General features: G+C 34.8%; 2 protein-coding genes and 1 pseudogene across 4 annotated transcripts in view; 1 reads left to right on the top strand and 2 right to left on the bottom strand.

Annotated features, from left to right (window-relative positions):
* LOC103272599 (zinc finger protein 829) overlaps window positions 1–27,293 on the bottom strand; it is a 310,263-nt gene that overhangs the window by 65,948 nt on the left and 217,022 nt on the right. The gene's annotated exons all lie outside the window — the stretch shown is intronic.
* The window catches only part of ZNF568 (zinc finger protein 568), a 102,538-nt gene that overhangs the window by 30,138 nt on the left and 45,107 nt on the right, over window positions 1–27,293 (top strand). Inside the window, exon 7 of one of the 3 annotated variants that reach the window (XM_008070080.1) lies at window positions 4,811–6,390. The exons of 1 other annotated variant lie outside the window; for it this stretch is intronic. In XM_008070080.1, coding sequence (XP_008068271.1) covers window positions 4,811–6,390 — 1,580 coding nt within the window. Of the gene's footprint in view, window positions 1–4,807; window positions 6,391–27,293 lie in introns of those variants that run through there. One more of the 3 variants, XM_008070079.2, reaches the window with a different exon arrangement.
* On the bottom strand, window positions 23,687–25,904 carry LOC103272594 (annotated as a pseudogene).

Genomic DNA, 27,293 nt, shown 5'->3' with positions numbered 1-27,293 from the left:
GCAAAACTGATCAATCAATCCATCTTCTTTTTTTACACATATTAATTATATATTAGATTCAATAGTAATACTACTGTTACTAATAAAAAGATAATTAAATATTGTTTAAGATTTCTTTATGGCTTTTTTCCCCCTTAGAATATATTCTACTAGGGATATACAGTCAAACCACTATACTTAAAATCACTTGAAGTAATTTATTGTGTGATATGGCCTTAACTTGACAAGTAGGTTTACTTATTTCCAGTTGCTTTCCATTTTTAGGGGTGCTTTGACTTTTTGTCCTCATTTTTTGATTTAATTTAAATTTTTTAGTTATGTATGCCATGTGCATGATTCTAATATCAAAACTCTAAAATTACAGTCAGAAATCATGATTCCAATTTTAGTATATGTGCTGCCAAAGCGAGCATGAAATCATGATTCCATTCAGAATATATTAGTGAAAAAAATCAACATGTAGAACAGTGTTTGGAATTGCTACCTTTTGTGTGCAAAAGCATGGGAAGTATGTGTCTGTGTTTGTGGAGGTATATATACCAGGGATGCCCAAAAAATGTATACACATTTTAAGAGATGTTATCTATGTATTAATTTTAGTTTGCCATAATCAGAAATGCCTGGACACTGATGGTAACCACTTGGAGCACCTCTTGTAATTGCAGAAGTCAAATGTGACTTGTATTCATCTTTGTTATCAGTGTATAATGAATATTACAATTGTAATATAGTTTTCCCTTTCTTAAAATATGTATTCATTTTTGGCACCCTCTGTGTATATCTATAATACAGCTGATCCTTGAACAACATGGGTTTGAACTGCATGGGTCCTATATTATATGCTCTTTGTTCCCACCTCTGCCTTCCCTGAAACAGCTCAGCCAACCTCCTTTTCCTCCTTCTCCTCTTCAGTGATGAGGATGGAGACCTTTATGATGATCCACTTCCATTTAATGAATAGTAAATTTTTTTCTCTTCCTTATTATTTTTGTAATAACATTTTTTAGCTAGCTTACATTATTGTAAATATACAGTATGTCATACATACAACATATAAAATATGTGTTAATTGGCTATTTGTGTTATCAGTAAGGCTTCTGGTCAACAGTAGGCTATCAGTAGTTAGTTTTGGGTGAGTCAAATGTTATAGTGGATTTTTAACTGCATGAGAAGTTGGCACCTCTAATTTCCATGTTTTTCAAGAGTCAGCTATATGTATGATATATATGTGTGTGCGTGTTGTATATAAACAAATGTATTATGTGTGTGTGTGTTAAATAATGGAAGAATAAGTCAGGAACTGATCATAAAAATGGTTACCTGTAGGATGAAGAAGGGATCAGTGTTTAAGAGACAGAAGCTAGACTTCCCTTAATAATCTGCTGTTTGGTAATTTTCCAATTTTTATCGACTTAATGTAAATGGAAGATAAGGTTTAGTAGTCTTATAACACTAGCACCATCTCCTTTCCTTTTTTTTGAATATAGATATACCACAATTTTTGGCAAATTCCATTTTACCGCTTACTTTGTTGTGATTATTTACATTATTACTAAGCCAAGAAATGACTGTTAATTACATATCCATATATAACTTTTTTCTTTCTTAGAGTTATTACTTGTCTTATTTTTCCGTTTTAGTAGTTTTCTATGTTTTTAAAACTTAAATAATACTCTTAAAAATCTTAGTTTAAATAGTAATTCATTAATGTCATTAGTTTATCTCATTTTGATACATGAAAGGATAAAAGGAAAATTCTAAAGATCTTGTATTTAACAAAGAAATATTTCTTTTTTTTTTATTAGCTAGTGGACTGTATTGTAGAATGGTTGAATCAGAACCTAGAAATGTTGTTTAGAGTCCCACATGCTACTATCTATAGCTCTTTTTTTTAGTCTTTTCATCTCCTACCTAGAGGTACATGACAGCATTCATGAGGCTAAACAATATAAAAAGATTGGAGATCTCATTATTTAATGTATACATTCATATAATTTCTACTTTTTTAATTAGTATGAGGCGTTTCTTTTCATCTGCTCTTTTGTTTCTAAGTCTAGAGCTTCTCTGGTTTATTTTTTCTAGAAAGTAAGCCTTCCTTTTTCTGCTTAGGTAGTAGAGACATGACCATTTCCTATATGAATCAGGGCATAGTAGTTTATTGGTCAAGGGTTCAGTTGTAGAGAAAAAAATATACTAGCTACTCGTTTAAGGAAGAAGGAATTTATATGACAGTATTAAATGGCTTACAGAATTTGGGGGCAGACTGAAGAGACAGACTATGGCCTATGCTTCTAGGAATAAGCCTTAAAGCTATACATACAAATGAGCTGCTAGGGTAGTTCCTTTTCCTACCATGATGAAGTTGTTCAAGCTAAACCAGGAAAATGCTTCTACAGCTGTGGGTTTCAGAATCTTGCCACTTCTGTTGTAATGTCATAAGCAAAGTACCCATTTTCTTTCCTTTCCTGATTTAGTTTTGTTGTTGTTTTGTTTTTTGAGTCAGATTCTCACTCTTGTCACCCAGGCTGGAGTGCAGTGCTGTGCTCAAGGCTATGGCAACCTCAGCCTGCTGGGCTCCAGCAATCCTTCTGATTCAGCCTTCCAAGTAACTGAAACTTCAGGTGCAGGCAACCACTCCTGGCTAATTTTTTAAATTTATTGTAGAGACAAGGTCTCACCATGTTGCCAAGGCTGGGCTCAGGCAATCTTCTTGCCTCAGTCTCCCAAAATGCTAAAGTTACAGGCATGAGGAACCATGCTTGACAAGTTCTGGACTGAAATATTGTATGAGTATACAACGCCTCTAAATCACATAGGAACCCTGCATGCACTTATGTCTAGGAGATGTAGTTTTAATGGCCTCAGCCTTCGCAAGATGGAAAAACATAATTGGAGATTGGAATACATATTACTTAAGCAGATCCATTACACCTGCCTTGGAGGTCTTAACTTGTTCCTGTTCAGACTTTATATTAATCCTCTTCTTTTTAGTCACCTTCTTATCCTGCCTTTCTTTTAACGTTTTTGAGACAGGATCTCACTATGTTGCCTAGGCTAATCTCAAACTCCTGAGTTCAAGCAAGCCTCCCAAGTAATTGTGACTACAGGTGAAGGTCACTGCACCTTTTTTTTTTTTTTAAATAACTCAATTTTGTAGATCAGTTTTAGATTCAAAGCAAAATTGGGCAGAAGTAGCATTCCCTTCCCCTAATACACACAGTCTCCCCCCCCATCAATATCTTGTACCACAGTGGTATATTTGTTACAGTTGCCACATTGTAATTGCCAAAATTCATAGGTCACATTAGGGTTCACTCTTGGTGTATAATGACTTATACAAATATATAATGTCTTAGATCCATTGTAGTATCATACAGAATAGTTTTACTGCCCTAAAACTCTTTTGTGTTCCTTCTGTTTATTCCTCCCTCTCCTGTAACCCCTGGCAACCACTGATATTTTTACTATTCATTATTTTGCCTTCTACATTATGTTTGGAATCATATAATATGTGACCTTTTCCAGTTGACTTCTTTCACTTAGCAGTATGCATTTAGGTTCCTCCATATCTATTCATGACTTGATAGCTCATCTTTTTTTTTCATTGATGAATATTTCATTGTCTAGATGTAACACAGGTTTATTTATTCACTACTGAAGAGCATCTTCCAAGTGTTGACAGTTATGAATAAAGCTGCTATAAATATCCATATGCAGGTTTTTGTATGGACATAAGTTTTCAACTCATTAGGGTAAAACAAAGAAGCATGATTGCTGAATGATATGGTAAGAATATGCTTAATGTTATAAGAAACTACCAAACTTTCTTCCAAAGTGGCTGTACCGTTTTGCATTCCCACCAACAATGAATGAGAGTTCCTATTGCTCTACATCCTTGTTAGCTTTTAACTTATTAGTTCCAGCAGGGGTTCTTGTTGTGGTTTTTTTTTGTTTGTTTGTTTGTTTCAGATTTTCTGTATAGATGATTACATTATCTGTGAACAAAGACAGTTTTAGTTTTGTTTTTTCCTTCCTAATCTGTGTACCTACTATTTCTTTTCTTGTTCTTGCATTAGCTAGGACTTCTAGTATGATGTTAAAAAGCAGGGAATAGACGGAACATTCTTGCCCTGTGCCTGTTTATCTCTACCTTTGAGTAGATGAATAATCCAATTATTGAGCTTTTCTGGTGATTTTTGGCCAAATCACTTTGTTACTTATTTGCATGTACATCTTCCTGATACTTTTGCTTTAGTTTTTTGGCTCTGCTGTCAAATTACTAGTTCCCTGTATGCCTTTTACCTTGTAGTTTTTTGTTGAAATATCTTATTCACCCTACTTACACTCCTGTCTCTTTTTTCTTTTGGGTTTGCCCCTTGATTCTTTTACTGCCATTTTCATGGGATTTTAGAAAGGAGGAGAAATGAATATATGCATTTAATCCAGTGTGTTAAATCGCAAATGTTTATTCTCTAGTCATTTGTTTTCCTCCCCAGTCATTTTTATGTTCACCTTTTCATTTTAATTTTTCTATTAATTATGCTGACCTCTGCATCGCACAGGAGACTTTTTAAATCAAAGTATTAGAACCTATATATGTCCTTTTTTTTTTTTCTTCAGAATGTTTACTATAATAGTTAACTTCTCAAACTAGGAACGAGGGATATTTGCACTTAGATTTCTTTGAAATTAGTTGACTAAGGCCAACATCAAAGATTAAATCCCACATCAGCAAATTTCTGAAATGTTATTAATAGTATAGTGGTAGAAATATTCATAAGTAATAATTTTTGGTCCTCCATTTTAGAAGTTTGGGAAGTTGATGAACAGATCAAGAAACAACAGGAAACACTTGTGAGGAAAGTCACATCCATCTCCAAGAAAACTCTAATTAAGGAAAAAGTCATTGAATGTAAAAAAGTTACAAAACCATTTCCTCTGAGTTCAGACATTGTTACTTCAAGAGGAAGCATCTGTGAATGTGACTCACTTGTTAGGGGTTTGGAACATAATTTAGACTTGCTTAGTTATAAGAAAGGGTGTGTAAGAGAGAAAAATTATGAAGGTAATGATTATGGGAAACCATTTTATCATGGCTCATCCTATGTGGTAGCCCCCTTTAAGTGTAATCAGTGTGGACAGGACTTCAATCATAAATTTGACCTCATCAGACATGAGAGAATTCATGCCGGAGAGAAACCTTATGAATGTAAGGAATGTGGAAAAACCTTCAGCAGGAAGGAAAATCTTATTACACATCAGAAAATTCATACTGGGGAAAAACCATATAAGTGTATTGAATGTGGAAAAGCTTTCATTCAGATGTCCAACCTTATTAGACACCAGAGAATTCATACTGGGGAGAAACCTTATGCATGTAAAGATTGTTGGAAAGCCTTCAGTCAGAAATCAAATCTCATTGAACATGAAAGAATTCACACTGGAGAAAAACCCTATGAATGTAAGGAATGTGGGAAATCATTCAGCCAGAAGCAAAATCTTATTGAGCATGAGAAAATTCATACTGGCGAAAAACCTTATGCGTGTAATGAATGTGGTAGAGCTTTTTCTCGAATGTCATCTGTTACTCTGCATATGAGAAGTCACACAGGGGAGAAACCCTATAAATGTAATAAATGTGGAAAAGCTTTCTCTCAATGCTCTGTATTTATTATACATATGAGAAGTCATACTGGTGAGAAACCCTATGTTTGTAGTGAATGTGGGAAAGCATTCTCTCAAAGTTCATCCCTTACTGTACATATGAGAAATCATACGGCTGAGAAACCCTATGAATGTAAGGAATGTGGAAAAGCCTTCAGCAGAAAAGAAAATCTCATTACACATCAGAAAATTCATACTGGAGAGAAACCGTATGAGTGCAATGAATGTGGGAAAGCTTTTATTCAGATGTCAAATCTCATTCGACACCAGAGAATTCATACAGGTGAGAAACCATATGCATGTACAGTATGTGGGAAAGCCTTTAGTCAGAAATCAAATCTCACTGAACATGAGAAAATTCATACTGGAGAGAAACCCTATCATTGTAATCAATGTGGGAAAGCATTCAGTCAGAGACAGAATCTTCTTGAGCATGAAAAAATTCATACTGGAGAGAAACCATTTAAATGTAATGAATGTGGTAAAGCCTTCTCTCGAATCTCATCCCTTACTCTTCATGTGAGAAGTCATACAGGGGAGAAACCCTATGAATGTAATAAATGTGGAAAAGCCTTTTCTCAATGCTCATTACTTATTATACATATGAGAAGTCATACTGGTGAGAAACCCTTTGAATGTAATGACTGTGGAAAAGCATTCTCTCAAAGAGCATCCCTTTCTATACATAAAAGAGGTCATACTGGTGAGAAATGCCGAGTGTACTAAATGAAGAATGTTTTTCTATTAAATTTAATTCATGTTTACTTAAAATATCTTGCTGTAAGCTCAACAGAAATGAACAAGATCTTCATGGAAAAACTGTAATACTTTGTTGAAGGGTGTAAGACTGGAATAAATGGAGAAAAATACCATATACATAAATGAAAAAGCCAAGTATCCTAAAAAATCTCAATTCTCCTAAAAATCTATAGATTGATTGCAATTCCAAACAAAATCAAGAATTTTCTACGATCTTTCCAAAATGATTCTAAAATTGGAAATAGAAGATTATAGATTGCTGAAATAATTTTGAAAAAAAGCAGAGGATACACCCTTACCATACACTCTACATATAAAGTTGTGGTCACTATGTAGTATTAGTACATTAATAGGCAAATAAGCAGATTGTAAAGAATAGGGTGCCTAGATAGTAAAGAATAGGATGCCTAGAAGCAAACTCATGAATATATATGAACTTGATGTATGTTAGATCTGACATCATTAATTAGCAGAGATATGATGACCTAGTCAGTAAAAATTCTTGACTGCATATTGGGGAAAATAAGGTTACATATAACCTTACAACGTATAAAGAATCAGTATTCTAAAGGAGTTGAATACTGAAATGTGAAAAGGCAAACTCTGAAAGCATTGAGAGAAAAGGAAGGTAATATTAGGTAAGGAACATTTAAAAATAAAAAAATGAACCTGCAGTTCCACTTTTGGATATCCTGTAGAAATTCACAAATAATATCATATATATATTACATATATAATGGGACCAATTAAAAGCCAGAATTATTTTTTGGAGGGTGGGGCCCTTGTAGTACAGGTTTCCCCCACTAAGTAAGTTTCTAGGAACCCATTGGTATCAACGTACCAGCTAGCATTGTCATGAGAGGCTGTGTTCAGCTTCTGTTAAATTTTTATTTATTTATTTTTTTTGGAGATTCTTTTCAACACATTTGCCCATTTCATGATGGGTGATTTACGAGCACACCTGCCCACACTACACTGAGTGTTCAGTAGTTTTTGACCAAAAACAACTTGACCCCTGAGACCTACCCTCCCTAATCACCTGATCTCACCCTGAGCAACTTTTTGTTTTTTTGTTTCCCTGGACGAAAAAAGTCCTCAAAGGAAAATATTTTGCTGATGTGGAAGAGGTGAAACAAAAAAATGACAGCAGCACTAAAAGGCATCCTTTTAGTTCAAAAAACTGTTTTTTGAGTAGTAGAAAAAGTATCTTGATGGATGTATTGCATCAAACAGAGAGTACCTTAAAGGTGACTGAAGTTTAAATATGTAAGAATAAATGCACACTTTTTTTATAAATAAATTCTGGGGTTTTGCGGGGTTCCCCCTTTGTATGTATAGCCGGATACACTGGCATGTGTCTATAGTCCCAGCTACTTGGGAGCAGAGGCAGACAGATCACTCAAACTGGGAATTAAAGGCCTTCCTGGACCATATAGCAAGACCCCATCTCTGAAAAAAAAGAAAATATATAGATATATCAATTAAAAACAGTTGAAATATTCATTATTGGGGTAATGAATGGATAAAGTGTGGTATATTCAAAAGATAGAAGAATAGTATACAACAGTTAAAAACAATGAACTAGATCCATATTGTGTAACATGTATAGTTATTTAAAACAATGTTGAGTGAAAAAAAACAAGCTATAAATGAAACATTGTGTGATATTCATGTAAACGGAAATGAAATCATTTATAAAGAACGGAACTGTTTTTATTATTGAAACATGTATGTAAAACTAAGATGAACTAGAAGGATACACACCAAATTATTGATAGTGTTGTCTCTGGCAGGTTTGGGGCTGTTGGTTAAAGGGGTCCTTTAGTGTTACTTGTAATTTTTATACCTTAACAAAGACTGGTAGCATATAAAATAAATTTTAAAAGTTCACGATATGTAACGATGATATGACTGTTGTTGTAGTAATGTTTTTCTAGTTATTTCTCAGAATTAACAGGGCAGGGGATGCCTGTGTTCATGTAAAGAAATGTTATAATGGATTCATATGCCCTATCAGATGCTAAACTATTTTATCAAAAATTTCTCCAGAATATTAGTAATTAGAATAGTTCGATTTACAACATAACATGAAATTAGCATATTTTTAATGATTTTTTTAACGTTTCTGAAATTGGGCACAGCTTTAACTGGTGATGTCTTAGATTCAAGTAAATATTTAATTATTGAAAACCAGACCAGTATCACAAATTGAATGTGCTTTTATTTACTAATTTAGGGCGTCATGGTTCCTACCCTCTTAGTGTATCAAATATTATTTGTCTAGTATTATTTGACAACAGACTTATTAGGTTCATAACTAACTAATTAGTAATGTATTTAGAGTCACTGTCAAGAGAATAAGATTTTCCTGAGAAATTGACTTTGCAATATTAGTTTTCTTGCCCTGTAATTTTGCATACAGCCAACATAGCTTTGATATCATTGTTAGTTATTATAATACTTTAAAATGAGAAATTTTTATGTCCTGAGGTGACCACAAGCAATTGTATAAAATTGTTTCCATCTTAACCTAGCAACTATCCTATTCTTTTAACAACTATTGACTTAAATAACCCATCCAGTTTTGGTTGAAAGTGATGGTGGTCTTAGACCTCTAACAGAGTCTCATTGTCTGTAACAATACATGAGCATAATCTTCGTAGCTGATATTTTACTGTGTCATCTCGACAATATTATGTGATATACAGAAAGCCATTAGTGCCTTTTTAAAATAGAGATAAGGTCAAAAGGGATTTTTAGCTTTTATGTCTGCACATTAACTGCATTTAATTGAAGTTGATTTCACAAAAGTAAATATTTCTTAAACTGAAGTTGTGATGTACAACCATTACTATGGCGGCTTTTTCTGGTTTTTTGTTTTTGTTTTTTGAGTTGAGGTCTCACTCTGTCATCCAGGCTGGAGTGCAGTGACATGATCATAACTCACAGCAGCCTTGACCTCCTGGGCTCAGGCAGTCCTTCCACCACAACCTCCTGAGTAGCTGGGACTACATGTGCGCTACCACACCCAGCTAATTTTTTGAATTTTTGTGGAGTTGAGGTCTTACTATGTCACGTAAGCTGGTCTCAAGCTCCTGGACTCAAGCAAGCCCCTCATCTCCCTTCTCAAAGTGCTGGAATTACAGGTGTGAGCCACCACACCCAGCCTCAATGTTGACTGTTACTAGATGTTTTTTAAGATTGACAGTGACTTATCATAAACAACAGACTTATTTTAATGAAAATTGCAACTTATCAAAACTTAAATTTCTAATTGAGTATTGTCGTCTTCATGAGTTTTGTGCTAAATTCAGTTTTGCCAGCATACCTAATATTTGTAGACCTTTTTAAAGAAAATAGGTCCAAATTTCATGTATTATCTACACAAGAAACCCTGTGTAAATATTTGCAAGACATTTTTTTTTTTGGTCTAAATTGTTTTTCTCTATGATTTTCTTAGTGTTTCTTTATTTGGCCCATATGCCTTAAATCCTCTGCCTTTGGAGTCAGAAATTTAAAATTTCGTTTAGGGTGCTTAAGGATCACCTTAGGTTTTCTTTTGGTCTCTCTCACTGAATAAGACTGGCTGAGCTTCTCCAGTAAGATAAGGTGCCTGAGAGTAAACATGAGTCTGAATTCTAAGAAGGGTGTTTTACTGATCGTATGTGAGCAAGCAGATGATCTGGTCTCTGTAAATTCATTTTCCCCTTTGTCCCAAGGGACATAAATAATAAGATGGGTATAAGTGATTGAGATAACATCTGAAAAAGTCATTAATCAAATCATGGTAAATTCCTCTTTACCTGGACACACATGAACTGCTGCCTGAGGAGTTTCCGTTTTAGAACTCAAACTTCTTAAGGTCCAATTCCTGTGAATGACTTTGGAACACACAGAATAAAACATTAATGGTGGCTTGAACTAGGGACACAGTAGTAGAAATTGGCAGATTTGAGATATATCTTGGAGGTGATTCATCTAGAATTTATTCATATGAAAGAAAGAAAGAGATAAAGGATAACTCCTATATTTTTATGGAGAGCAGCTGAGTGGTTGGTGGACCATTTGATAAAAACGCATTTTATCAAATGGTGGACCATTTGATAAAAACGCAGCAGACTGGAGAGAAATATTTTAGGGTAAAGGTTGGGCAGGGGAATCAAGATCTGTTGACAGACTTGCCTTTTGGTTGTCCCCAACCTTGAAATGAAGATTTCTGTGCCTGTGATTTATTAAGGAAGTCCTTCCAGTAAAAAGGGTGAGGGCATGGAGGAAACAAACCAGAGGAGTAAATCAAGGGTGTGAGTGTAGATGTAGTCCTGCTGTGGGTTTTTTTTCATCCTGATTCCTGCAGGAACTCAAGTATAAGGTATACCTCAGACTCATCAAGATTCCACCTTCGGGACTGAGGCATTTGTGCTGCCAGCTCCTGAGAATCTTGGCTGCTGGTAACTCAAAGCGAAGTTCTTCTACAGGAATTGTTAATTGAATGAAGGGAGTTGCCTTATGCAAGGTTACACTCTCCCTGAGGACAGCAAGGCCCTCTTTATATCTGAAAAGCTGTCCCAGCTCTAGAGCTTTCCAAGGAAGGAATTGCAATTGCATCAGAGTTCAATTTCTTTTTCCACCTCATTCTGCTTTCCTCGTTTCCTTACTGCTGATAATTCCAAGAGTTCACCCCACCATAAATTTTCATCTCAGATTCTCTTCCTGGGGACCTGACTTAAGAAAGTGGGGTATTTCTTAACAGCAGTTCTCAAACTGAAAATTTAATTTTGAAAAATTAAAAAATACTTGTAACTTATATGGAAGTATTAAACTCATTACACATTAACATAAATATTTTTTATGAAAAATAATTATTTCCAAAACAAAAATATTTGATAAGAAGAATGCCATTGTTATACAATTTTCAAATACCTTTATTTGAAAGTACTTAATGTAAGATGGCTGGGTTCTCATATCTGCTTCTGCATTCAGTCTGCAGCAGTGTCACTTGTCATGTAGACTGGGAAACTATTGTGCACTTATGAGAGAATGAAAGTCAGAAAGGAAAATAAAGTCTTAGGATTATTATGAAAACAGTTTTGACCTCAAAGACCCCTAGGATTTCCAGACTGCTCTTTAAGAACTGCAGTTTTGATTTCTGGCTTGGTTTCTTAAAAAATTCAGTGTCATGGACTGAAGGGATATGTAGAAATGGGGGTTTAGGGGAAGCATTGTCATGCTGTTTATGAATGGTCCTAGGTGGAAGATTTGAGAAATGAAAGAAGATGAATAAAGAAAATGTTAAATATATGGATTAATAGAAAAATGTTGACAGTGAAAAGAACAGCAAGATTGACTTATAGGGTTTTAAAAGGCCATGAAAATACTGGAAAACAGTGGCATATAATTCAGGGGATTGAAATGAGTTTGGTTTAAAGTACTTCGAGTCCCTTTATTATTAAATATAAGGTTACTTTTTGAGATTCAGATTCTGTAGGATTGTAAGAGACCCAAAAGAGAGCCTTAAAAGGGGACTTTTCTCATTTAATAGTCTTCAATTAGGCAGACCAGTACTGGTGTAGTTCCTTTCTCCTGGTTCACTCCTTGTGTGATCCTGATATTGCCCTCACATGCCATCACATTCACATCCCAGGGAACCAGATGAAGAAGGCGACAAAGAATCACATCAACTTATTTTAAGGGCAGGTGTCTGAAGTTGCATATATTATTTCCCTTCAGATCCTACAGGCTAGAATTTAGATGGCCAGGTAAAACTGCAGAGCTAGCTGGAAGTTACAAAGATTTACAACATCCAGCACTGAGAAAGTAAGTGCAAGTAAATGAATATTCACTCACTGATAATGAAGGCTATGAAATATAATGACTTTCATGGAAATTGAATTTTGAACATCTATTTAAAAATCTAGGATTTCTTCTTTCAACTCTGACACTTGAAGAGTTTGGAAATAATCCCTCTCATCCTTAAAACAAGAAAGAAGAAAAAACTGAAAATCAATGACTTTTCTTAGACCTATCAGATAATTGAGGTCACAGAACAAACCTACTGCTAATTATGGAAACTGGTGGAAATTTCCAGGAAAATACAGATAATAACACCTGAGATCACCTAAGGAGGGGATGGAGAGGAAGCCACTGGAACCATACACTGCTAGCAATACTTAAATTACCATTTTAATTACTGAAGTGTGAGTATGAATTAGCTTGAGTGTGAGAAACTAGGTACCCATCCTTAGAGGTGGGCCTCCATACTTTCTGGATTTTTACCTCTGGGAATCCCGTTCTCAAAGTGAAGATCTGAGAAAAAGTCCTTCATTTTTTTGGCAAGGAGAGGGGAAAAGCAACCTTTTAAAATGTTCTCTATAACAAAGGCCTGCTTTCTTAGACGAATGGCATTACCAGAGTCTTAACTACTTGAGAGAAGGGCAGTTTGACAACACCAGCCCCCTCTAGCTTTCCTGTCTCACCAAAGGAGAGAAAGGAAATAGTCTGAGAAATATTTCTGAAGGTCATATTACAGAGACTCAGGTGCACTAAAGGATGAGATTTAATTATATAAATCTCATCCACACTTTGCTATCACATCAACAAGACTCCTATATAATAATAGTGATTCAAAACCAAAAAAGCTATAAGAGTCTGCAAATGTCTTAAGAAACCCAAAGATGAGTGAGTGGGAGGGTAGAAGCTGAAGTTGAGGAGACCAAGGACACTCGAGGAAGCTAAAATCTCTGGCATCTACAGCTAGAACAGACATTAAGAATAGTTTACCTACTACCAAGCTTAATATAAAATCACACTAAAGCCTATTTACCTCAATTTGTATCACCTAACACATCATAATCATTCAATTAAAAATTACAAGGTACAGTAAAAGACAATGTAAACAAAAACTGAAGAGACAAAGCAAGTATCAGAACCAGACTCAGGTATGACACAGCTTTTAGAGTTAAGTAGGAAATTTAAAATAACTGATCAAAAATGTTCATACCAATGGAAAATGTGGACAATATGCAAGACACATGGGTAATGTAAACAAAGAGATGGAAACTCTTAAAAAATAAAAAGAAAATGCTAAAAATAAAAAACACCTTTAATGGGCTCATTGGTACACTGAAGAGAGCCAAGGAAAGAATCCATAAGTTTGAAGCTATATCAGTAGAAATTCCCAAACTGAGATACAAAGAGAAGAAAAATAAAGGAAAAAAAACATACAGCAGAATATCTAAGAACTGTGGGACAGTTACAAAGGTGTAGCATACATGTAATTGCAATACCAGAAGAAGAAGAAAGATGAGAAAAAGAAATATTTGAAATAATAATTGCTGAAAGTTTTCCAAAGTTCATGACACCAAACCACAAATCCAGGAGGCTCAGGGGACACGAAGAAGAATGAATACCAAAAAAAACAAAACTACGTTTATGAATATCATATTCTAACTGCAGAAAACCAAATTAAAAATAAAGCTTGAAAGAAGCCAGAGGTGGAGATAAACACTTTTACTGTAGAGGAACAAGGAAAATAATTACTTTGAATTTCTTTTCAGAAACCATGTAAGTAAGAAGATAGCATGAAATATTTAAGCATTGGGGGGGGTGGGAATTAGAATTCTTTATTCAGTTAAATCATCTTTCTGAATGAATAGGAAATAAAGATACTCTTGGAAAACAAAAACCGAAGAAGTCTGTTGCCAATAGATCTGCTCTGTATAAATATTAGAAGTTCTTCTGAGAGAAAGACAATAATATAGATCAGAAGCTTAGACCTAAATAAGGGAAGAGTGTCAGAGCAGCCGTAAATGAAGATAAATAAAATTTTTCATATTCATATATATTCATGTTAGGTCATAAGTGAGCTAATAGATAATTGAACTGTTTGTTCAAAATAATAACAATGTATTGGGTGATTATACTGTAAGTAAAATCAACAACAGCAAGCATTAAAAGAGACCAGAGAGGAATTTGGGGATAATCTACACTACCTGTAAAGCAGTCTTGTGTTATTTGAAAGCAGATTTAGGTACTTATAAATGTATATTTAAAGCTCTAAGGCAACCACTAAAAATTTTAAAAACAATGATAATAATGCTATAAGAAAAGGGAATAATAGAAAATAAAACTAGAGAATGTAGAAAAAGAACAGAAGGGAAAAAAGGGTAACAGAACAAGTGCAATGACTAGAAAACATTTATAAATGTGGTAAATATTGATCTAGCTATATCAATTTTAAATGTGAATGATCTAAATGTATCAACATGACTCAGACACAGACTGTCAGTGGATTTTTTTAAAAGACCCACTATGCGTTTTCTACAAGAAATCCACTTTAAATATAAAGTCACAGGTAAGTTAAAATATATAAAAATATATCATGCTAAAGAAAGTGGGAGTATTTATATTAACTTTAGACACAGTAGACTTTAGAGCAAGAAAAATAATCAGGAATGAAGAGGGCCATTCAAAAATGAAAAGAGTCAATTCTTAACATGTTTGCACCTAGTAGCAGATTGTCAAAATATGTTAAGCCAAAACTGATTGAACTGCCCTATTCATAATAACTAAAAGGTAGAAATAACCAAAATGTTCTCCAACAGATTAATAGATAAACCAAAGGTTGTATATCCATATAATAGAATATTATCCAGCCATAAAAAGGAATGAAGTACTGATTCATGTTTCAACATGAATGAACCCACAAAAATATTATGCTAAATGAAAGAAGTCAGAAACAAAAGACCACATATTATATGATTCCATTTATATGAAGTAGCCAGGATAGGTGAATCATAGAAACTGAGAGAAGATTAATGTTCCCAGGGACAGTGGGAAAGAGGAATATGGAGTTTCTTTTTGAGGTTGCATCATAGAAGATGGTGGGTTAGAAAGCTCTGAATCCATTCCTTTACCTCAGTGATTATTGAACAGACAGAATTGTCAAGATTTCCTGTTTGTTCCCATTTGGATTCAGGTTTTATTAAACATTTACAGCATTCATGGGACAACTTGATAAAGAGACTAGTAAAATTTGCTTTTGTTTTTGGTTTTTTTTGAGTCAGAATCTCACTCTGTTGCCCAGGCTGGAGTGCAGTGGCACACTCACGACCACCCCAGCATTGACCCACAGGGCTCAGGCGACCTATCGCCTCAGTCTTCCAAGTAGCTGGAACTACAGGCGTGCTGCCATGCCCAGCTAATTTTTTATTTTATTGTAGTGATAAGATCTCACCAAGTTACCCGAGCTGTTCTTGAACCCGTGGGCTCAGCCAATCCCCTCACCTCTGCCTCCCAAAGTGCTGGGATTACAGGCTTGAGCCAGAGCACCCAACCATTGTTTTTTGATTTATTGTAAAAACATGGTCTCACCAAGTTGCCCAGGCTGATCTTGAACCCCCCAGGCTCAGACAATCCTCTCGCCTCAACCTCCCAAAGTGCTGGGATTACAGGCTGAGCCACTGCACCTGGCCTCATGTCATTTTTAATTGACAAATAATAACTATATATTTATGGGGTACAGTGTGATGTTATTATACATGTCTGCATCGTGGAATGACCAAAGACAGTCACATATGCATCACCTCTCTTTGTAGGTAAGAACATTCAAAATCCATTCTTTTAACTATTTTGAAATATACCAGACATTATCATTAACTATAGTCAGCATGCTTTGTTGTAAATTACCAGAACCTATTCCTTGTGTCTGACTGAAACTTTGTAACCCTTTGCCCAACACATCCTTTTCCCCATCTACAAGCCCACCACCATCTGTGACCACCATTCTATCCTCTACTTTTATGAATTTGACTTTTTTTTATTCTACATGTAAGTGAGATTATGTGTTATTTGTCTCTCTCTCTCTGCCTGACTTATTTCAAAATGTCCTCTAGGTCAATCAATGTTGTCCCAAATGACAGAATTTTCTACATTTTTTTGTTAAGGGTGAAATGTATTCCGTGTGTGTGTGTGTGTGTGTGTGTGTGTGTCTTACATTTTAAAAAACCTACTTACCCATTGATGAGCACTTTGTTTCCATATCTTGGCTGTTATGAACAGTGCTTCAGTGAACATGGGATTGCACACATCTCTTTGACATACTGATTTCATTTCCTTCGGATATATGCTTAGAAGTAGAATTGCTGGATCATATGGTAATTCTATTTTTAGTTTGTCAAAGAGCCTCCATAATGTTTTCCAAAATGTCTGTACTAATTTATAATACCACCAACAGTGCACATGGGTTCCCTTTACTTCACATCTTTGCCAAGACTTCTTTTGTTCATCTCTTTGCTAACAGACAATATAAAAGGTATGAGGTGATGTCTCATTATGGTTTCAATTTGTGTTCCTCTGATGATTAGAGATGTTGAGTGTTTTTTCATAAATCTGTTGGCCATTGGTATGTCTTCTTTTGAGAAATGTTGTCTCGGGTCCTTTGCTTGTTTTTTAATTGGGTTTTTTGTTTTCTTGTTATTGAGTAGTTTTGAGTTTCTTGTATATTTTTTATATAAACCCCTTATCCAGTGTATGATTTGGAGATATTTTCTGCAAATCTGTGGGTTGTCTTTTAATTCTGTTTATTATTTCCTTTGTTATGCAGAAATTTTTTAGTTTAATGTAATCCCATTTATGTATTTTTGCTTTCATTGTGATTTTGGGATCTTAGTTATGAAATCTCTGTTGATACCAATATTATGGAGCTTTTCTGTTTTCTTCTAGTAGTTTTACAGCCTCAGGTCTTATTTTGAATCTATTTTGAGTTTACTCTTTTTCTTTTTTTTTCTAGTTTACTCATTTTATTTTTGTTTTAGTAACTTTACAGCCTCAGATCTTACTTCAATCTGTTTTGAGTTTATTTTTGTATAAGGAATGAGAGAAGAGGGCATTCTTATTCTTCTGCATATGAATATCCAGACATTTATCAAGGAGACTGTCCTTTCCCCATTGTGTGTTCTTGGCACTTTTGTCAAAAATCAATTGACCATAGGTGTATGGGTTTAGTTCTTGGCATTCTATTCTATTCCATGGATCTATGTATCTTTTTTTATGACAGTACCATGCTGTTTTGGTCACTATAGCTTTGTTATATATTTTTTAGATCTAGTAGTGTGATCCCTTGAGCTTTGTTCTGCTTTTCTCAGAATTGCTTTGGCTAATCAGTCTTATGATTCCACACTAATTTTAGAATTTTTTTCTATTTCTGTGAAGAATGATATTTTTATAGGGATTGCAATGAATCTGTAGATTGTTTTGAATAATGTGGCCTTTTTTTGTTGTTTTTTTTTTTTCCCAGGCTGGACTCATACTCCTGGGTTCAAACAGTCTCCCATCTCAGTCTCCTAAATAGCTGGGACTGCAAGTTTATGCAGCCGTGCCTGGCTTTTGTATGGACATTTTAACAGTACTGATTCTTCTAGTCCTTGAGCATGATATACCTTTCCATTTATTTGTGTCATCTTCAGTTTCTTTAATCAATTTTTACAGCTTTCAATGTACTGATCTTTTGCCTCCTTGGCTAAATTTACTCTTAAGTATTTTATTTTAATTTTTATACTATTGTAAATAGAATTGTTATCTTAATTTCATTTTCATGTAGGACATTATTAGTATACAGAAACGTTACTGATTTTTGTAAGTTGATTTTGTGTCCTGCAACTTCATGGAATTTATGTATCAATTTTAACAGTTTTTTTGGTAGAGTCTTTAAGGTTTCTATATATAATATCATGTCATTAGCAAACACTTACAATTTCACTTGTTTTTTTTTAGCTATCTGTATACCTTTGTTTGGTCTTTTACCTAATTGTTCTTGCTAAGACTTCTAGTACTTTGAACAACAGTGGTGAAAGTGGGCATCCTTGTCTTTGTCCTGATCTTAGATGAGAAACCTTCTACTTTTTACCACTGGCTATAATGTTATCTATTGGCTTGTTGTATTTGACCTTTATTGTGTTGAGAAACATTGTGGAGAATTTTTATCATGAGAGATGCTAAATTTTGTCAAATACTTTTTGTGGCTTCTGTTGAGATGATCATATGGTTTTAATTCTGTTAATATGGTGAATCTCACTTATTGATTTGCATAGTTGAAACATCCTTGTATCCCAAAGATAAATCCTACTTGATCATCATGAGTAATCCTTTTAATGTACTGTTGAGCATAGTTTGCTAATATTTTCTGGAGGGATTTTATGTGTGTGTTAATCAGTGGTGTTGGCCCTTTTTGTTGTTGTTGTTGTTTTGTTTTCATTGGCAGTATCTTTGACTCTTTAATTTTTTGGAAAAGTTGGAGAAAAATATGTATTAGTTCTTATAAAGATCAGTAGAATTCAGCTGTGAAAACTTTAATTACTGATTCAATCTCCTTGCTTGTTATTGGTTTGTTCAGAGTTTTTATTTTTTCATTATTCTTGGATGGTTATTTTCAAGGAATTTATCCATTTTTTCCCACTTGCTTGCATACAATTGTTTATAGTACTCTTTTTTGAACCTTTGTGTCTCTGTTATCAGTTGTAATATCTCCTCTTTCATTCCTGAACTTTGAGTCTTCTCTTTTTTTAGTGAGTCTAGCTAAGGGTTTGTCAATTCTATTTATCTTTTCAAAATACCAACTCTTAGTTTCATTAATCTTTTGTATCATTTCCTAGTCTCTATTTTGTGTATTTCTGCTCTGATCTTTGTAACTTCCTTCCTTTCGTCAATGCTGGGCTTAATTTGTTCTTCTTTTACTACTTCCTTGAGTTGTAAATTGATATTTTTCTGCTTTTTTGGTGTAGGCATTTAGTATTATAATTTCCTTCCTTGAGACGCTATCACTGCATCCCATAAGCTTTAGTATGTTGTGTTTTTATTTTCATTTGCTTTAAGATTTTTTTAAATTTCCTCTTAAAATTTGTTGGCCCAACAATTGTTAAAGATTATATTGCTTAATTTCATGTGTTAATTTTTCTTGACTTCTCTGGTTATTGATTTCTAGTTAAATACCATTGCAATTAGAAAATATACTTGATATGATTTTATTATTTTTAAATTTTTAAAGACATTTTTGGTGACCTAACATATTATCTATCCTGGAAAATATTCTACATGTACTTGAAAAGAATATAAATTCTGTTGCTGTGAGATGGAATAATTTATATATATATATATCTGTCAGGTCCACTTGTTCTAAAGTGTAGTTCAAGTTCAGTGTAATGCATTTTCTGTCTATTGTAGAAAGTGAAAATTCTATCTATTGTAGAACTCTCCTATGACTCCCTTCAGATCTCTCTCTCTCTCTCTCTCTCTCTCTCTCTCTCTCTTTCTCTCTCTCTCTCTCTCTCTCTCTCTCTCTCTCTCTCTGTTTTTTGTTTGTTTGTTTTTTAGTTGGAGTCTCACTCTCTCACTCTTAGGCTGGAGTGCAATGGCATGGTCAGGATTACTGTAGCCTCTCCTTACTGGGCTCAGGCAATCCCTTTACCTCAGTCTTCCAAATAGCTGGGATTACAGGTGTGAGCCACTGCTCCTGACCCCCTTCAGGTTCTTAAATGTCTGCTTTATGTATTTTGTGCTTTGATATTGGGGCTGTATATATTTACAATTATTTTACTCCTATATCACAATATAATGACCTTTATCTTTTTTTTTTTACAGTTTTTGACCTAACGTATATTTTGTCTGAAATAAGTATAGCTATCTCTGCTCTCTTTTTATTTCCATTTGCATGGAATGGTTTTTTTCCCATGATTTTCATTTGATGAGTGTCCTTGAAGGCAACGTGAATCTCTTGTAGGCAGCATATAGTTGGGTCTTATTTGTTTATCCCTTCAGTCAGTTGCCTTTTCATTGGAGAATTTAATCATTTGTATTCAAAGTAATTATTGATAGGTCTGGACTTACTAATGCTACTTTGTTTGTTGTTTTCTGTTTGCTTTGTAGATCATTTGTTCCTTTTTTTTCTTTGTGGTTTAATGGCATTCTGGGTAGTATGCTTTGGATCATTTCATAAGATGTAAAAGTCTTAGAACATCTTAGAAGACTTAAAACTTATAAAATCTATGGTTTTATAAAAGTCTTAGAGGAAAACATAGGAGGAAAGTTTCATGGCATTTGATGGAAGCAATTTATTGTGTATGACACTAAAAGCACAGGCAACAAAAGAAAAATAGATATATTGGACGTCATCAAAATTAAAAACTTTTACTTTGGGAGACCGAGATGAGTGGATTGCCTGAGGCTGTGGGTTCAAGACCAGCCTGGGCAATTTGGCGTGACCTTGTCTCCTACAATAAATCAAAAATATTAGCCGAGCGTTGTAAACGCATGCCCGTAGCTCCGGCTACTTGGAAGACTGAGGCGGAAGGATCTCTGAAGCCCAGCAGGTTGATGCTGGTGTGGCCGTGAGTGTGCCACTGCACTCTAGCCTGGGTGACAGAGTGAGACTCAAGAAAAAATGAATTAATTAATTAAAACTTATTATTACATCAAAGACACTATTAAAAGTGTGAAAATACAGCCTAAAGAATGGGAGACTATATTTGCAAGTCATATATCTAATAGGGGATTAATATCCGGAATATATTAAGAACTCCTAAAACTCAACAACAAAAACACAACCCAATTAAATAAAAAATGGACATAGGACTTTAATAGACATTTCTTCAATTATGATATACAAATGACCAATAACCACATGAAAAGATGTTCAATATGATTAGTCATTATGGAAATACAAATAAAAACAGTGAGATATTGCTTCATACCCATTAGGATGACTGCTATAAAAAAAGATAAGTTTTGGCAAAGATGTGGAGAAATTGTTAGAACACTTATGCTTTGCTGGTAGGAATGTAAAATAGGGCAATGATACAATGGCTGTGGAAAACAACCTGGCAAGTCCTCAGAAGTTAACCATAGAATTACCATATTATCCTGCAACTTCACTCCTAGATGTAGACCCTAAAATTTAAAAGTATGAACTGAAATTGATGCTTGCACACTAATGTTTATAGCCGCATTATTTATGATACCCAAAAGGTAAAAACAACCCAAATGTTTATCAGCAGATGAATCGATAAACAAAATGTAGTATATACATACAACAGAATATTGTTCAACAATTCAAAAGAATGAAATTCCATTGCATACTGTAGTATAGATGAACTTTGAAAATATTAGGCTAAGTTAAATAAGCCAGATATAAAAGGGCAAAGCTTGTGTGAGTCTACTTATATGAGGTACCTAGAGTAGGAAATCTGATAGAAAGTAGAGCTGAGATTGCCAAGGATGGGGATAGGGTGAATGGAGAGTTATTGTTTAATGGGTAAAGATTTTCTCTTTTGGATAATAAATACATTATGGAAATAGTGGTGGTGGTTACACAATATTGTGAGTGTACTTATTGCCACTGAATTGTGCACATAAAAATGGTTAGAATAGTAAATTTTATATTTTTATATTTTAACACACAAGCATACATGTTAAAAGATTTTGATCTTGTAATTTCAGCATCTGTATTATCTTAGAGTTAGTTTCTTTTGGTAGCTTTTCCTCTTGACTCTTGTTCACCTTTCCTATCTTTACTTGTCTAGTAATTTTGATTATGTAATGATCATTGTGAATAATATGTTGTAGAAACATTGGATTTTGCTGTACTTCTCTGAAAAGTGTTGGTTTTTATCCTAAACAGAAGTTACCCTGGCTAGACTTAAATTCTAATTTCTCTATCCTGAAGTGGGCAGTGGCTAGAATATTTGTTCTGTTTCTTCAGTCATCTAGCTGTTGACCTGAGCTTCTTAGAGTTTCCCCAAACATGAGATTTAGGCATTGGCCAAGGGTTTGGGCAGAGTTTATACAGAGATCTTGAGTATCTTCTCTTGGTAACTTCATCCTTTCAACCACTTCAGCAGCCTTAAACTTTTCAAGCCAGTACACTATGGCTTTCTGTTTGAGTAGAGATCCACCCCATGCCAACAGGGGCTGGAAAGTACCCTTCGTCGAAAATATGTGTAAATGTTATTGCCTCGCAGCGCACTTTTAAGGGGCTACTCTCCTCCGGCTTTTGCCTACTTTTAGGTGTTCCTCAATGTCTTCAAATCGTTTTCTAAGATAGACCTCTTTTCCAGAGTGTATACTATCTCTGTTTGTATTATTTGACAGACGTTAGTTTGCCATTACTGTATGGAAAACTAGATGACCAAACCAGGCAAAGCGGGGACCAAAGGGAGGCCCAAGCTTTCCCTGTACGATGATCACTTATGTACCTAACCCTCAGTTGTACCCCCCATCTTTAAAATTAAAACAAATTTTTTAAAAAAACTAGATGACATTTGAGCAAAGATCTGAAGGTGATGAGGGAATGAGTCATGGAAAAAAGTGAGCCAGTGACATTCAGCTGTAGAGAACAGAAAGTTCAAGGACCCTGCAATAGGGGCATGTCTGGCACTTTCAAGCATTGTAGTCAGGGAAAAGAGAGAATAATAAGTGATAAATTTCAGAAAGTGATTAAGGGCCAGATTGTATAGTACCTTGAAGATGAGTCTAAGAAGGGATTTGCCTTTTATTTTGTAAGGAATGAGAAGCTATTGGAAGTCGTTGCGCACAGGATTGATATAGTCTGACTTAGTTTTAAAGAGATTGTCCAAGTAGATCTGTTAATATTAGAGTGTTTAGGAGCAAGTGTGGAACCAGAGACACAAATCCCAAGAGCCTAGAGGTATTGGTGGCTTAAATTGGTCTGATAATGGTTGATATATTGAGAAGCAGTCAATTTCTTGAGACATCTTCAAGGTAGAGCTATAAAGATTTGGTGATAGATTTGGTGTGATCTATTAGACGAAGAAAAGAATCAGAAATGATACCAAGATTTTTGGCCTAATTAACTTGAAAGATGCAGTTTTCATTTGTTGAAATGGAAAAGTTACAGAAAAAGCAGGCTTTGGGGGTCTGGTTAGACAGGTTACTAGGGAGACAACTTTTAGATTTCCAGGCACATAAGTTCAGTAGAAATGTTTTTAAACAAAAAGGTGGATTTAATGCAATAACAACAATAATCTGAGGATAAGTAAATCCATAACAGACTTGAAAGTTTTTGATGTTTTTTCCTTTCTTTGCAGACAGGATGATTTTCTAAAAGTACACAGGACTGAAGATGTCAAAACAAAATTTGATTTCTTAATGTCCCAGTGAAACAGATTTGAGCCCCTCTGTTGTCCTCCTAGCATTTGACACTAGCCAAGGTGGTAGTTTTGTTTTTGTTTTGTTTAATTCAGAATGGATATTAGTTTCAAGAGTAACTGGATAGCTTATTTCCTGAATCATCTTCTTGTGAGCCCCACACTCTTTTACACGAACTGGGGGTTCACTGTGATTTCCGGATCCATGACCTTTAGCCACTCATCCAGCTCTATGCACTTCAGCATCTCCTGATCAATATAATGAAGCATAGCTGGGTTATTACATTTTTAAGAGTTCTCATGGAAACTGACCAAACTTGCCCTTCTGGTTAATACTTTAAAAAAATCTCACCATCTTCTATCATGTGTAGAACATATTTTTCTGCCTCTTGAGATCTAGATAACTATACACAATTTGCCATATTTTGAAATGATCATGTTAAAAGGTATTTGTTAGCATCTGAATTTTCTTTTTATAAAGAGATGACAAACACTGCTTCACCAATTCCATGTTGTTATCATGAGTGAATGTTACACTGCGCTCATTCTCCAGGTTTTGGAGTTCTGAGGGGTCATTGGTTGAATATACTTGTGTTAACTCATGATATGCCTTGCTAAGAGGCGTTATGACTGCCCACAATTTGAGCTATATATTTTGATACTTGTACTTTGCCAAGTAATATCAGACACTAAAATAAAATTTACAAATTTCTAAAAAAAATTTAAAAGATGTGGGGTACAATTCAGGGTTAGGTACATAAGTGATCATTGTACAAGTGAAGTTTTGGCTTCCCATTGGTCCTTATTTCACCTGATTTGAGATCCGTTTCCCTTATTAGTGTTATGTGCCTCCCTCCCTCCCCTGGCAGTGACCTGCTACTGCCATTTCCTCTCAAATAGCATTATGATAAATGTTCAGGGTCTACTTATGAGTAAGAACTTACGGTACTATGTTCTTTGTTTCTGTGATAGATCACTGAGTACGATGGACTAAATCCATCCAAGTTGCTGTGAAGTCCATAATTCAGTCCTTCTTTATAGCTGTATAATATTCCATAGTGTATATGTACCACATTTTTTTTTTATCCAGTCCACTTTCAATGGGCAGCATGGTTGGTTCCATGTTTTTGCTATTGTGAATAGTGCTGCATGCACAGGTATGTTTTTTGCAGAATGATTTGGGTTCCTCCGGGTATATTCCCAGAAGAGGAATTGCTGGATGATATGGAAGGTTCATTTCTAGATCTTTTAGAAATCACCACACAGTTTTCCACAGAGATTGTATTAGTTTACACTCCTACCAACAGTGTAGAAGCGTTTCCTTTTCTCCTCATCCTCTCCAGAATCTGTTGTTTTTTGAGTTATTAACGATATCTATCATGCCTAGAGTTAAGTGGTATCTCAGTGTGGTCTTGATTTGCATTTCTTTGATGACTAGTGAGGCTGAGCATTTGTTCATGTATCTGTTGGCTGCTCATGTCGTCTTTTGGGAAGTATCTATTTATATCTTTTGCCCACTTTTTAATAGAGCTGGGTTGTTTTTTTTTTTTTTCCCTTTTGGCACATTTGAGTTCCTTATAGATCTAGGATGTTAGGCCTTTGCTAGATATACAGTTGGCAGATATTTTTCCAAAAATATACTTTTTAATATGATTCCAACACGATATGACTGACTTGCATTGTAGGAGTCATTGTAGCCTGGTCATAAAAGTAGAGTGCTCTTTGAAAGTTCTTCAGTGAGTGTAGATCATCTCTCCATAATAATAGTAACATAAAAAGTGTTTTGCATTATAGGCCCCATTCTCTTTACTTATATCCAGATATCCATCATGTCCACATCAAGATATGAAAGGCAGGCTTAAAGCATTTTGCCAGCAAACAAAGCTGGCAGAAATTGACATGTATTGAGGTCAGCTAGTTTGTATTCATCTACATCTTGTCTGTGGCTTGCTTAAGAATGCTAATTCCTTGTAGGGACTGTTTTTTTTTTTTTCCATAAATGCATTTGTTGGCTGATGGCAAAGCCTAGCAAAAGTGTGTTACATATTCAGTGTACTCCCTATTACTATTACAATTAGTGATGAAGCTAAACCTGTGAGAATAACGTTTTGAAGTCAGAAACACTGGACATAGAAAACTTCACAAAACAGCATGGACGACCAAGAAGTCTTCTTGTACATCCAAAGCACCAGCACAGTGTCCAGATGGAATAAATTCTTTTCAAGGAGTTCCCCCACTTTCAGTGATCAGTTCACAGAGCTCTTTCATTTGCCCTTGAGCCAAGAGCTATCAGACACTGTTCACAAATTGCTCCAGAGCAGAAGCCATGCTTCCCCCTCCTGTAGAAATTTTGATATATGGATTTGGAATCTAGGGGAGAGGTCTATCTAGGGATATAATTTCATCAGTTGTTAGAATATTGACTATTTAAACCATGAGACTGGATGAGCAGAGACCTAAGGACTCATCTCTGGGAACTACAACGTTTAGTGGTCAGAAAAATGAAGAAGAAACAGCAAAGGAGGTAAAAATATGGAGCCAGGGAATTAATTTAAAAATCCAAAGAGTACTGGAAGCAAAGTGAAGAAACCATGTGTAAAAGGAGAGAGTGATTCGCTTTATCAGATTTGCTAGGTGAGCAGTGTTAAAATCATTGCTGACTTTGACAATAGTCCTTTCGGTAAAGTGATGTTAAGTAAAAGTCTGAGAGCACTACGTGAAATGGAAGTAAAATGACTATAGAGATAGGAGATTTTATCATCTCTCATTGATTAATCAAGCAGACTAAAAGTTGTTAGTCATATAGATAATTTGAACATCACAATTAACAAAATTGACTTAATGGGTGTATCTAAAACATGTATTTGAAAACTTCAGAATATACATCCTTTTAAAGCAAACATGGAATATTCATAGAGATGACTAAATAAAATATCAACCAAACATCAGTAGATTGATAGCTTAAATTGTATTCCCATCATAGTATAGTTAAACCAGACATTAATTATAATGTGTCACAGAGAAAGTTACCAAAGACTACGGGAGTCTTTCTAAAGGACACAGGAGCCAACTTGAAGGAACTCATATTGACAAACAATAAAATTATTTTAACAAGAAAAAGTTAATAGCTACAGAGGATTGAAACATATGTACAATTTATGAAAATCTGCAAGATCAAATGATGCTGTAAAACAAAACTGACCAGTGGCTGGTATACCAACTCTTTATTCTGAATTTATGGTAATTAGAAAGAATTAGAAATTTATCCTGTGCTCACTTCAGCAGCACATAAACTAAAATTAGAATGATACAGAGTAGATTAGCATGGCCCCTGCACAAGGATGACATGCAAATTCGTGAAGCGCTCCATATTTTTCTGAGATACCACCTAACTCCAGTCAGGATGACCATCATCAATAACTCAAAAAACAACAGATGCTGGAGAGGATGTGGCGAAAAGGGAACACTGTTGGTGGGAGTGCAAACTAGTACAGCCTCTGTGGAAAACAATGTGGCGATTCTAAAAGTTCTAAAAATTGACCTTCATATGACTCTGCAATCCCCCTACTGGGAATATACCCAGAAGAACTCAAATTTCCCTATAAAAAAAGATACCTGCACACATATGTTTTTTGCAGCATTGTTCACAATAGCAAGAACATGAAACCAACCATGCTGCCCATCAAAAGAGCACTGGATAAAAAAAATGTGGTACAT

This window comes from Carlito syrichta, unplaced genomic scaffold (genome assembly GCF_000164805.1).
Source record: "Carlito syrichta isolate Samal-C Ts95f unplaced genomic scaffold, Tarsius_syrichta-2.0.1 Scaffold312887, whole genome shotgun sequence".
NCBI classification, from domain to species: Eukaryota; Metazoa; Chordata; class Mammalia; order Primates; family Tarsiidae; genus Carlito; species Carlito syrichta.
Note: the sequence above shows the minus strand (reverse complement) of the source record. Positions and strands in the feature narration are given on the sequence as shown.